Source organism: Hippocampus bargibanti, linkage group LG05, assembly GCF_051943395.1.
Source record: "Hippocampus bargibanti isolate YZ-2025 linkage group LG05, ASM5194339v1, whole genome shotgun sequence".
Classification (NCBI taxonomy): Eukaryota; Metazoa; Chordata; class Actinopteri; order Syngnathiformes; family Syngnathidae; genus Hippocampus; species Hippocampus bargibanti.
In genome coordinates, this window is record NC_142738.1 from 29,809,185 (window position 1) to 29,821,400 (window position 12,216).

The 12,216-nt window shown below is 45.2% G+C and overlaps 1 protein-coding gene across 1 annotated transcript; it reads left to right on the plus strand.

Moving 5' to 3' along the window:
- Nucleotides 1-3,673: 3,673 nt before the first annotated feature.
- Nucleotides 3,674-8,585, plus strand: hyal6 (hyaluronoglucosaminidase 6). The gene is made up of 3 exons (XM_088995617.1): nt 3,674-4,955; nt 5,079-5,168; nt 5,255-8,585. Exons 1-3 carry the CDS (start codon nt 4,044-4,046, stop codon nt 5,690-5,692), a joined length of 1,440 nt encoding a protein of 479 aa, XP_088851743.1. The 5' UTR covers nt 3,674-4,043; the 3' UTR covers nt 5,693-8,585.
- The last annotated feature ends 3,631 nt before the right edge of the window (nt 8,586-12,216 follow it).

Below are 12,216 nucleotides of genomic sequence, written 5' to 3' on the forward strand. Positions count from 1 at the left end.
TAGCTAATAGCTAAACAAGAAATAATATGACAACACAGACATCAGAGAGTCATTCATTCTTAAGCACTTTCTGTGCCCTCTTTGTTACATGACGCAGTTCTAGATGAAAGAGGAGAGGATCAAATCGTCCTGTTCATGATTATGTTTCAATTCAAAAACAAGACTTCCGGAATATTCAGCGCGAGTCTTAAAACGTAAAATATAGCTATATGCGGTGGAATCTTTGCATAATATGCTGAGTAGAAGTCATTTGAAGTGATTTTACAAATTATGGACACAATTTGTCCGGTGGCGTCAGTTGTCCTTTAAGGCTTATTTAGTAGAAAATGATGTTTTACAGGGACCTGGAAACGGATTATTCTCATTTTAATGGTTTCTTGTGGGAAATAAATGTTCGGCAGATGAACCTTTTGCCTTACACACACTTTCTGGGGACCAACTAAGTTCATGAGCTGAGGTAACACCGTATAATGTATTTTTTTTGCCTCCACAACATCATTCATAATGCAATAAACAATACGTGAAAAAAATTGGTGGGGGGCAATTTTATAAAATAATAATAATAAGATGATGTATTTTTAACAACATCACCAACAACATAATAAACATCCACTTTTTTGAAGAGTCCCTTTAAAAAGAAAACATTGTCTCTTTTTTTGGGGGAGGGGTCAATTTTCTAAAAAAAAACACACAATTATTTTTGCCCCCCCACAACAGCATCAACAACAGAATAAGCACACTTTTTGTCCCTTTTTTGTCCTTTCCAAAAGAAAATGGATTATATTTTTTAAATGGTGGGGGGGGTAATTTAAAGGAAAACCAACGTCACTTTTGTGTTTCTTAACTGACATCAGAAAAAGTTTTATAGCATCTAAACTACCCAAAACACGCTGTATGATATTTTTATTCAAATGCAAAACACCAATAAAGATGATTTAAAGTATCCAAAATCTGCAAAAAAATTGAGCTGCGAATTGGGCATTTTCAGAAAGTCCCGCCCCCAGTTCGTGACATCACGCCAAGACGTCTTGCATTGCTAGTGAATCAAAACAATGGCTTCAGTTTCGGAGAATATGCTTTCTTGTTACACATCCACTTATGAATATGATTCAAATAGTTCTGAAGAGGAAAGCATACATGTTTGCAATCGATTAAAGAATTTATTCCGTGCCATTTTGAGGCAACATTGAGGGGAAATGTCTCACTGAAAAAGAGGCACAAAATGGCGACCTCCTGTGGCCATCTCCGTTTCCACAGGCTCACAAATTCCTTATATGGAGCTTGGACGCCCTCTTCTGGCGGCTTTAGGGTGCAACACGAGGTCCCCAGACCAAACAAGTACAGCAAAGTACATTGACGTGATGGAAGGACCGCGACAATGCGTCTTTTTTCAGTCAGGGGCGTTCCTTTTGTGACATAACGTACGGACTCGTCACCAAGACTTCCTGAATATTCAGCGTGAGTCTTAAAACGTAAAATATAGCCATACAGTGAGACCTCAACTTATGAAGTTAATTGGTTCAGAGACAGCGTGTGTAAGGCGAAAAGTGTGTATCTCAAAAAAAATTATCCCCATAGGAAACCATTAAAATGGGAATAATCCGTTCCCGGGTTTCCATAAAATATACTTTTCAACTAAATAAGCCTTAAAACTACACACAACATACCTTATTCTATGTATAATAAATGTGCTATTGTATTGTAATGAAAGAAATACACTGCATTGTATCATAAAGTCACTTTATTTACATTTGTGATGGTCATTGATGGCTTGATGGGATGGCGTTGGAGGTCGAAGGTCGAAGGTCAAAGGGCATTGCTGTTTGGAAAGAGAGGCACAATACATGAGGACTGTATTTAAAGAAATAAACTGCTGTAAAATAAAGTTTTATTTACCTTTTTGATGGTCGTTGATGGCTTATGGAAGGAGAGTCACCTTCCATAAGGACTGTTGGTAACTTAACCTCTGGTGCTGTTCGATCGTGTGCTTCCGCCGAAGATCACTCCGCCAGCCGTGGTGGGTGTGTATTATGAAAATAGTGCTTATTATAAGGTTTAATTTTCAGAAATTTGACGTTTGTAAGACGAAAAGTTTGTAAGTTGAGGTGTTTGTAAGTTGAGGTCTCACTGTATGTGTTGGAATCTTATTAAAATACGCTCAGTAGAAGTCATTTGAAGCCTTTTTACAAATTATGGACACAACTTGTCCGGAGACGTCGGTTGTCCTTTAAAAATAATAAAATAATAATAATAATAATAATAATAATAATAACCATGAACACATTTTTTTAAATTCCTTTAAAAAATATCTTTTTTGGGGGTGGGTGGGGTCAATTTTCTCTTAAAAAAAATTGAATCAATAAAAATAATAAATCATCATCCACTGTAGTCCAATTGGACGTCCGACCAAGCGGAATTTTAACAAGAACATCTGGAGTTGTGGGGGGGTGGCTGAAAGCTGCATGGCCATTTGCGCTGATTTTGGAGCGGCGCCACCTGCTGGTGTGGCGGTTTTGAGGTTTGTGTCACGCTCATTTGTTGCCAATGTGGCACGAAAAGCCCAAATGTCTCGGAGGACATTTTGGAGGCTGGCTTCACCAAAATCCTCTTTGAAATCTTGACGCCGTCTGGCTGAAAAGTTCCATCGACCGGGGCCTCATCTTGATGTCGTCAGCGCCAGAGCGCCCCCCCCAACCCCACCTACCCACCCACCCAAACGGCGCTCCGTGTCAACTGTGTGGCTACGTTGCTTTCTTTTGTGGTCTGGCCTAGCGTGTCTTCCACTTGGGTTTCTGCGGGCCTGCGGGTGGGCGGTCGGCAGACCTCACCGCGCTCGGGGAGCTCCGGAACCAAACCTGGTCCGAATCCTGACGTTGTGCTCAAACATTGTGATTCACAGCGGCTTTTGAATAATAATCCATTTCATTTCTAAACAAAACTCCCAAGGTCACTTTACAGTCACGGGATCAGTTTTTTTTACTGTGGGTGAGCAGCGGCAGCCACATGCGCCAGCGTTCGCTCAACCCGGAAGTAACTCAAATAGATAGAAAGCTAGCTCGCTAATAGATAGCCAATAGATAGACATCAAGCTAGGTAGCCATATAACTATTCTATATCCAGCTAGATAGCTAGCGAGCCAGCCGGATCGCTATTAGATAGCAAATAGATAGCCAGCTAGGTAGCTAAATAGCTAATAGCTAGCTAGCTTGATAGACAGGTAATAGATAGCTAGCTAGCTTGATAGATAGGTAATAGATAGCTAGCTAGATAGCCAGCTAGTTAGTTAGATAGCTAATAGACAGAAAATAGCTAGCTATCTAGAAAACCAGCTAGCCAGCTAAATAATTTACAACAGATTCTTTTCTTACAGACAGTGGCATTGTTAGGTGTTCAATTACCAAACGTTTCGGCGTATATTTCCACCTTCTCCAGAGTGTCCACACTCTGACGAAGGCGAGACACAAGTAGACAGTATGAACTTAACACAACTAGCCAGCTAGATAGCTAATAGACAGTGAATAGCTAGCTAGCTAGATATCCGGCCAGTTAGATAGCTAATAGACAGAAAATAGCTAGCTAACCAGATAACCAGCTAGCCAGCTAAATTGCTAATTGGCAGCAGATAGCTAGCGAGCTAGATAACCAGCTAGCCAGCTAGATAGCTAATAGGCAGCAAATAGCTAGCTACTGAGCTAGATAACCAGCTAGTTAGTTAGATAACTAATAGACAGAAAATAGGTAGCTATATAGATAGCCAGCTAGTTAGTTAATGGCAGTGCCTCGACTTACAAGTGCCAAACATTTTTTTTAACTTTGACTTCCAATCCACCATTTTGGATTGGAAACGAGGGTGGGAGCTCTCGGGGGTCCGGTCCCACCCCCGATGAGGGTCGGCCATCACTAACGGGGTTGCGTAAGCGCTGCACACTCCGGGTCAGGGCGCCCCCCCGCCATCCCCCCGTTGTATTGTACGTGCTCAACGGAGCCGCTAACGCGTCCGTTGAGGCGTCCAGCAGTGGCGACGGAGCAGGGATCGGGGGCGCATGGCATCGGCGGCGCTCGGGATCCTGGCGATGGCCCTGTGGGCGAGCGCCGGGGCCGGCAAACCGGACCGGGCGCCCCTCATCCCCCAGCGGCCCTTTGCCGTGGTGTGGAACGCCCCGACTGAGCCGTGCCGCCTGCGCTTCGGCGTGGACCTGGACCTGAGCGTCTTTGACATCGTGGCCAACCGCAACGAGACCCTGAGCGGACCCAACGTGACCATCTTCTACCGGGGCCACCTGGGCCACTACCCGTATTACTCGGACTCGGGCGTCCCAGTCAACGGGGGCCTCCCGCAAAACCAGAGCCTCTCCCGGCACCTGGCCAAGGCCCGCGGCGACATCGACCGGGTCATCCCGCACAAGGACTTCCGGGGCTTGGGCGTCATCGACTGGGAGGACTGGAGGCCCCAGTGGGTGCGCAACTGGGGGGCCATGGACATCTACCGCAACAAGTCCAAGGAGCGGGTGCGCCGGTTCCACCCCGGCTGGCCTGACGGCAAAGTGGAGAAGGAGGCCAAGGAGAGCTTCCAGAGCGCCGCTCGGGCCTTCATGAACCAGACCCTGGGCCTGGCGCGGACTCGCCGCCCGGGCGGCTTGTGGGGCTTCTACCTGTTCCCCGACTGCTACAACTACGGCTACAAGCAGCACCCGCGGCGCTACGCCGGCGAGTGTCCCGACGTGGAGCACGTGCGAAACGACCACCTGATGTGGCTCTGGAAGGAGAGCGCCGCCCTGTTCCCGTCCATCTACCTGGACTACGAGCTCAGGTCGTCCACCAACGCCCTCAAGTTCGTCCACTTCAGAGTCAAGGAGGCCATGAGGATTGCCTCCATCGCCCGGCCCGACGTCACCTTGCCCGTTTTCGTCTACTCCAGGCCCTTCTACGCCTACACCTTTGTGGTTCTGACGCAGGTAAGGACTTGGGAAGGACTTGGGACCACCTTTGTGGTTCTGACGCAGGTAAGGACTTAGGAGATGGGGTGGGGCCTCACCTCTCGGTGCGGGTTTCCCTCCACCTTTCTGCGCTTTGCTCAGAGCGACTTGGTGCGCACCATCGGCGAGAGCGCCGCCCTGGGAGCCTCCGGCGTGGTCCTCTGGGGATCGTCCGAGTACGCCAGATCGCAGGTCAGGATGGCGGTCAATCTAACAACAGGCGAAAGTGGCCGCCAGTCCGTTTCCTCAGCGTGTTTGTGGCGGTTTTTGTGGCGCAGCGCAACTGTCTGACGGTGAAGAAGTACATCGACGGCCCCCTGGGCCACTACGTGGTCAACGTGACATCGGCCGCCAGGCTTTGCAGCAAAGCCCTGTGCAAGAAGAACGGGCGCTGCGTGCGCAAGAGCCTGGACTCGGGCGCCTACCTGCACCTCAACAGCCGACGCTTCAGCGTGAGCCGGTCCCCGGGGCCCGGGGGGCCCAGCTTCCGCGTTAGCGGCCACCTCCTCCGCCGAGACGTCCTGGACATGAAGCACAAGTTCAGCTGCCAGTGCTACCAGGGCTGGCGCGGCGTTCACTGCGAGGTGCCCCAGGCGGGGCCGCCAAAACCTGGTCTGCCAACCTCCATCTGGAGGATCCTGTCGCTTCACTTCTCCGGCCTTTGCGTCGGCGCTTTTTTGGTCGTGTGTCTTCTTCTCAAGTGTCTCTTTGTCTAAAACCGCCAACGCGCGATGAGATCACTTCCTGTTGAATTCCACCAGTGTGGAAAAGTCCCCAATTTCCCGACAGGACTTCCTGACGCCACATGAGTACAACCAGAACAGCGTTTTTTTTTTTTTTTTTTTCTCGTGGGGGGGTTAAGAGCTGCTTGTCTTTTCATCATAATTGATTTTTGTTATCTGTGAGTAGAACGTTCTAGAACGTTTTTTTGCCACGGGCGGGCATTTTTTGACACTAGTTTCTCTCGGTTTCCTCTCCGGGGGCCGTGATGAATTTGTGAGAACCATGACAATGTATCGCCCTCGGGCCTTGACTTCGACACCTGTGATCTAAGGCATTAGCCAGCTAGCTGAATACTGTAGAAAAAAAGCTCGCTAGCTCAACTGTAAAAAAAAATTGCAAGGGATTTAAAAAGGAGCTGCTGTAGAGGCAGCCGCACAAGGGGTGCCATGACGTCATCTATAACTTCACATCAGTAATCTAAAAGATTAGCCAGCTATCTGAATAGAAAGAGAGCGAGCTAGCTTGCTAGATAGATCGCTCGATCATTGGCTAGCTTGATTGTTAGCTAGCTAGCTCGATAGATGAGCATGGAATTTCAGAAGTTTGATTTGCTTTTGCAGGCTGAATAAAATGATGTGGTGGGCCGGAATCGGCCCCCTGGGCCTTGACTTTGACACCTGTGGTCGAAGAGATTAGCCAGCTAGCTTAATAGAAGCTAGCTAGCGCTCTTAACCTTTTTTAGCTAACCCGGCGTATGTGTCAAATGTGAATTGGTTCTAACTAGCTCGCGAGATAGATTTCTCGATTGTTAGCTAGCTAGCTCGATAGATGAGTATGGAATTTTACACGTTTGATTGGCTTTGGCGGGCCAAATGAAATGATGCGGCAGGCCAGATTTTGCTCCCAGGCCTGGTGTGGTCGGAGGGATTAGTCAGCTAGCTTAATAGAAGCTAGCTAGCGCTCTTTCTTAAAAGCTCCTAGCTTTCCCTTCTGGCAATGTTATTTAACCCGACGTACATGTTTAAATGTTGCTTTGGATTTGTCATGACGGGCGCCACTGAAAAATGGATGACGGGTCCGCAAATGGCCCCTCTGCCATAGTTTGGACATTAGTTTGAATGGAAATGATTAATGACATTGTCCTGCCATTCTTAAATGGCATGGAAGCAGCATGTGGCACGAGGTTATTTTTTTTAAATACGAGATGCAAATAAACTTTTCAATATGATTTTAATAATAAAAAATATAGAATAATAATAGATTTTATTATATTGTAAATTGTAAATATATATATGATAAATTATAAGCACCTTTCAAAGCTCTCAAGGGCACTTTACAGTCACAGGATCAGTTTTTCTGTGGGTGAGCAGAGGCAGCCACACGCGGCAGCGCCACCCAAATACACTGAACATCACTATTAAATACAGATAAAAAGCTAGATAGCCAGCTAGTAGATAGATAATAGATAGCCAACATATAGTTAGCTAGATAGCGAGCCAACTAGATAGCTCTATGGCTAAAAGGTAGCGAGCTAGATAGCTAGATAGTTAGTTAGCTAATACACTGAATGTCACTATTAAATACACAGATAGAAAGCTAGCTAGCCAGCTAGTAGATAGATAATAGATAGCCAACATATAGTTAGCTAGATAGCGAGCCAACTAGATAGCTCTATGGCTAAAAGGTAGCGAGCTAGATAGCTAGATAGTTAGTTAGCTAATACACTGAATGTCACTATTAAATACAGATAGAAAGCTAGCTAGCCAGCTAGTAGATAGCGAATAGATAGCCAACACATAGCTAGCTAGATAGCTAGCCACCTAGATAGCTCTCTGGCTAATAGCTAGCTAGCTATTAGCTAGCCACCTAGATAGCTCTATGGCTAAAAGGTAGCGAGCTAGATAGCTAGATAGTTAGTTAGCTAATACACTGAATGTCACTATTAAATACACAGATAGAAAGCTAGCTAGCCAGCTAGTAGATAGCGAATAGATAGCCAACACATAGCTAGCTAGATAGCTAGCCACCTAGATAGCTCTATGGCTAATAGCTAGCTAGCTAGATCGCTAGATACCGTAGTTAGCTAATACACTGAATGTCACTATTAAATACAGATAGAAAGCTAGCTAGCCAGCTAGTAGATAGGTAATAAATAGCCAACAGATAGCTAGCTAGATAGCTAGCCACCTAGATAGCTCTATGGCAAAAACGTAGCGAGCTACATAGCTAGATAGTTAGTTAGCTAATACACTGAATGTCACTATTAAATACACAGATAGAAAGCTAGCTAGCCAGCTAGTAGATAGCCAATAGATAGCCAACACATAGCTAGCTAGATAGCTAGCCACCTAGATAGCTCTATGGCTAATAGCTAGCTAGCTAGATCGCTAGATACCGTAGTTAGCTAATACACTGAATGTCACTATTAAATACAAATAGAAAGCTAGCTAGCCAACTAGTAGATAGGTAATAGATAGCCAACACATAGCTAGATAGATAGCTAGCCTCCTATATAGCTCTATGGCTAATAGCTAGCTAGCTAGATCGCTAGATATCGTAGCTAGCTAATACAGGTAATGTCACTATTAAATACAGATAGAAAGCTAGCTAGCCAGCTAGTAGATAGGTAATAGATAGCCAACACATAGATAGCTAGATAGCTAGCCACCTAGATAGCTCTATGGCTAATAGCTAGCTAGCTAGATCGCTAGATACCGTAGTTAGCTAATACACTGAATGTCACTATTAAATACAGATAGAAAGCCAACTAGTAGATAGGTAATAGATAGCCAACAGATAGCTAGCTAGATAGATAGCCACCTAGATAGCTCTATAAGTTTTTTTTTTTGTGGGGGTGCATCAATGTTAAATCTGTCTATTTTTCTTGAGGACTTTGTATTTTGATGACAATAAATATGGAAAGAAGTCAAACTTTGTGTTATTTTGAATGGGGGTGAGGGGGGACTTCACGCCGAGACTTTTGTCTTGGCTTCTGGGCCACAAGAATTTGGCGGCGGCGAGGCTGGGAGACGCGTCGCCGCGGAGAGGCCCAGTGGGCTGCGGCCTTGCATAATTGCGCACCCCCCCATCAGATGAGTGGATGTTCACCACCATACATCTTGTCTTTCCGCTCTACATCAAAGCAAAAACATATTTTCTGCTCCTCAGCAAAAAGCGCTGGCCAGAAAACGACGACAGGACAGACCTGGCATGTTTTCCCACGTCCAAAAAGTTTTCGGGAAACACTTCAAACTTCAAACTGACAAAGTTGGGGGAAGGGGGGAAAAATAATTGCAGCGACAAATCAGAATCACAAAACATTTATTCGTCCCACAATGGGGAAATTTGCACAGTGATACCTCAGCTCACAAACTTAATTGGGTCCCAGAAAGTGTGTGTAAGGCGAAAAGTTCGTCAGCCAAAAATGTATTTCACATAAGAAACCATTAAAATGAGAATAATTCGTTCCCAGGTCCCCATAAAACATCATTTTCGACGAAATAAGCCTTAATCAAATCGTTTTATTGACCTTTGTGATGGTCGTTGATGTCGTTGATGATATCCGAGTGAAGTTGCCGTGCTTTCTCGGCGATAATACTCTCATTCACACTGTCCCCTGCTAGCTGCTTTTCGTTCATCCAAATCCAGAGATGTTTTTCAACCTCTTCTATTGCCTGAGACTGTTGCTTCGACAACACAGACACATCCTTAGCCACATGTAGCAATGGTCGACTTAGCGTACTGGTACTATACAGTGATACCTCCGCATACGAACGCTTCAGCTCACAAACTTTTCACCTCACGAACATTAAATTCGCGAGCATATAGTCTCGACTTGCGGACTAGTTTTCGACGGACGAACCAAACCACACGGTCGAACAATGCCACGGTGACTGGCGGACTATTTTTTGTCACCCTCTTTCTTTGAGTGCAGACGTGGTTTGTTATCGAGAGGAGTACTTTTGCTATTATGGGACCGAAATAGACCCCACTACAGGCTAGTGTTAAGCCCGAGAGGACACAAAAGAAAATGATGGTCGAGCAGAAGAAGGAGATCATTGAAAAACACCAATGAGGTATGCGTTTGTCTGACTTAGCATCCCAGTACAAGTACGCTAAGTTGCTACATGTGGCTATGGGTGTTTCTGTGATGTCTAAGCAACGCTCTCAGGCAATAGAAAAGGTTGAAAAACTTCTGTTGATTTGGCTGAACGAAAAGCAGCGAGCAGGGGACAGTGTCAGTGAGGGTATTATCGCCGAGAAAGCACGGCTACTTCACTCGGATATCATCAAGAGGCAACGACATCAATGACCATCACAAAGATCAATAACACGAATTGATTATACAGTGCAGTTTATTTCTTTCATTACAATACAATAGCACATTTATGACACATAAACGAAGATATATTTTGTGTAGTTTTTAGGCTTATTTAGTAGAAAATTACGTCTTATGGGGACCTGGGAACGGATTAGTCTCATTTTAATGGTTTCTTATGGGAAATTAATGTTTGGGAGACTAACATTTTGCCTTCCACACACTTTATGGGAACCAATTAAGTTTGTGAGCTGAGGTATCACGGTACGTATTTGTAAAGCTGTAAAGCTGAAATACCCTGGGTTGTTGGTATCACTTGAAATAATATATATTTTTCAAAGGAATTCTATTGATATAACAATAGTTTAGAACAACAATATCATAAATCATCGACGCAGTCCAAGCCAATGAAATCATTTTTTTTTTGTTGCCTCAGCGCAGAAATGAAATAAAAAAGTGGTGGTCGAGCGTACCACCCACAGTCAGCCGCCGGCGTCATGCAACCGAGCAAGTTTGGCCAAAACGTTCATCATATTTTCCAAAAAGCATTTTTGGCAGAGGTCAGCCGGCACGCTGCCTCCTGGTGGGCGGGAGTACAAACTGCAAATGTCATTCCCGTTTGGCGACAGATGACTGAGAGCTGTCCTCTCCCTTTTTTTTCTTTTTTTTTGTCAACATGAAGGAGTACAGTGATACCTCGGTTTACGAATGCTTTAGCTCACGAACTTTTCATTTTCCCAACATTAAATTTGCGAGAATATAATCTTGGCATCCGAACTAGTTTTTAGCGGCAGAACCAAACCACACAGTGCTACGGTGGCTGGTGGACTAGTTTTCCACACCCGCTTTCTTTCAGTGCACTCAGTGCAGACGTGGTTTGTTATCGAGTGGATTACTTTTGCTATTATGGGCAGGTGTTAAGCCGAAGAGGACACTAAAGAAAATGACGGTAGAGCGGAAGAAGGAAATCATCAAAAAACACCAACAAGGTGTGCGTTTGTGTGACCTAGCATCCCAGTACCAGTGCGCTAAGTTGACCATTGCTATGTGTTGCTAAGGGTGTTTCTGTGTTGTCTAAGCAACGGTCTCAGGCAATAGAAGAGGTTGAAAAACTTCTGTTGATTTACGTCTGTGTAAGCTCTCAGTCGTACAGGAGTGGTCCATCGATGAAAAGGTTTCATCAGCCGTCATCTGTACTTTTTTTGAAGGTGTCGGACGTTTTCGCTTCTTATCCAAGATGCTTCGTCAGCGAACTAAAGTCTTACTGGTAGTATCGGCCCTATATATATATCCCTACTGTCCGGACATAGCGGTGCCGGAAACTTCTATGATAGGTTCCTGCTCTCAGGTTGGGGGGCGCAGAGGGCTACTCCCTGCGGCTCTACTGATTGTTTATATTGTCCTGACTAACGACTGGCCTGATTGCCCCACTTGCTCCGGTATCACCTCATCAGCATTACTAATCCTGTGAGTGAGGGTAATATCGCTGTCAGGTTTTGCGAGGTGGTGATGGCGGTTGCGGATCCCAAAAAGCAGGCAGGAGGGAAAAGGAGGTTGTTTGACAAATTGTCGTAAAATAAAGGTCAGCAGGAACAAAATCTAAAACATCAAAATGATCTGAACAGAAAAAAGTATCAAAAGAAAACCAAGAGTAAAAGTCCGCCAAGGTTAAACAAACACATGCACAGCATACAATGCATGCAATTGCAGACAAAGCATGCAACAAACAATGACCCGACACCGGATGGTCGTGCCGGGAGTCCTTTGAAGTGTCACTGATTAAAACGACCAGCACCTGCGAGGCTGCAGGCAGGGCTGACGTCGCTTCCCGTTGGTCGCCAATGCAAACGTGGCAGTCCACCACTGATCGGGACGACCAGCACCTGTGCAGGTGCAGGCGGGGCCGACAGCGCCCCCCGCCGTTGGTTGCCAATCAGATCATGACAATCGCTGAGAAAGCACTGCAACTTCACTCGGATATCGTCAAGAATCAACTACATCAACGATCATCACAAAGGTCAATAAAACTTTATTTTACAGTACGGTTTATTTCTTTCATTACAATAAAATAGCACGTTTATTATTTATAAAAAAAATATTTTGTGTAGTTTGAAGGCTGATTTGGTAGAAAATGATGTTTTTTTGGGGGACCTGGAAACTAATTACAGTGAGACCTCAACTTACAAACACCTTATCTTA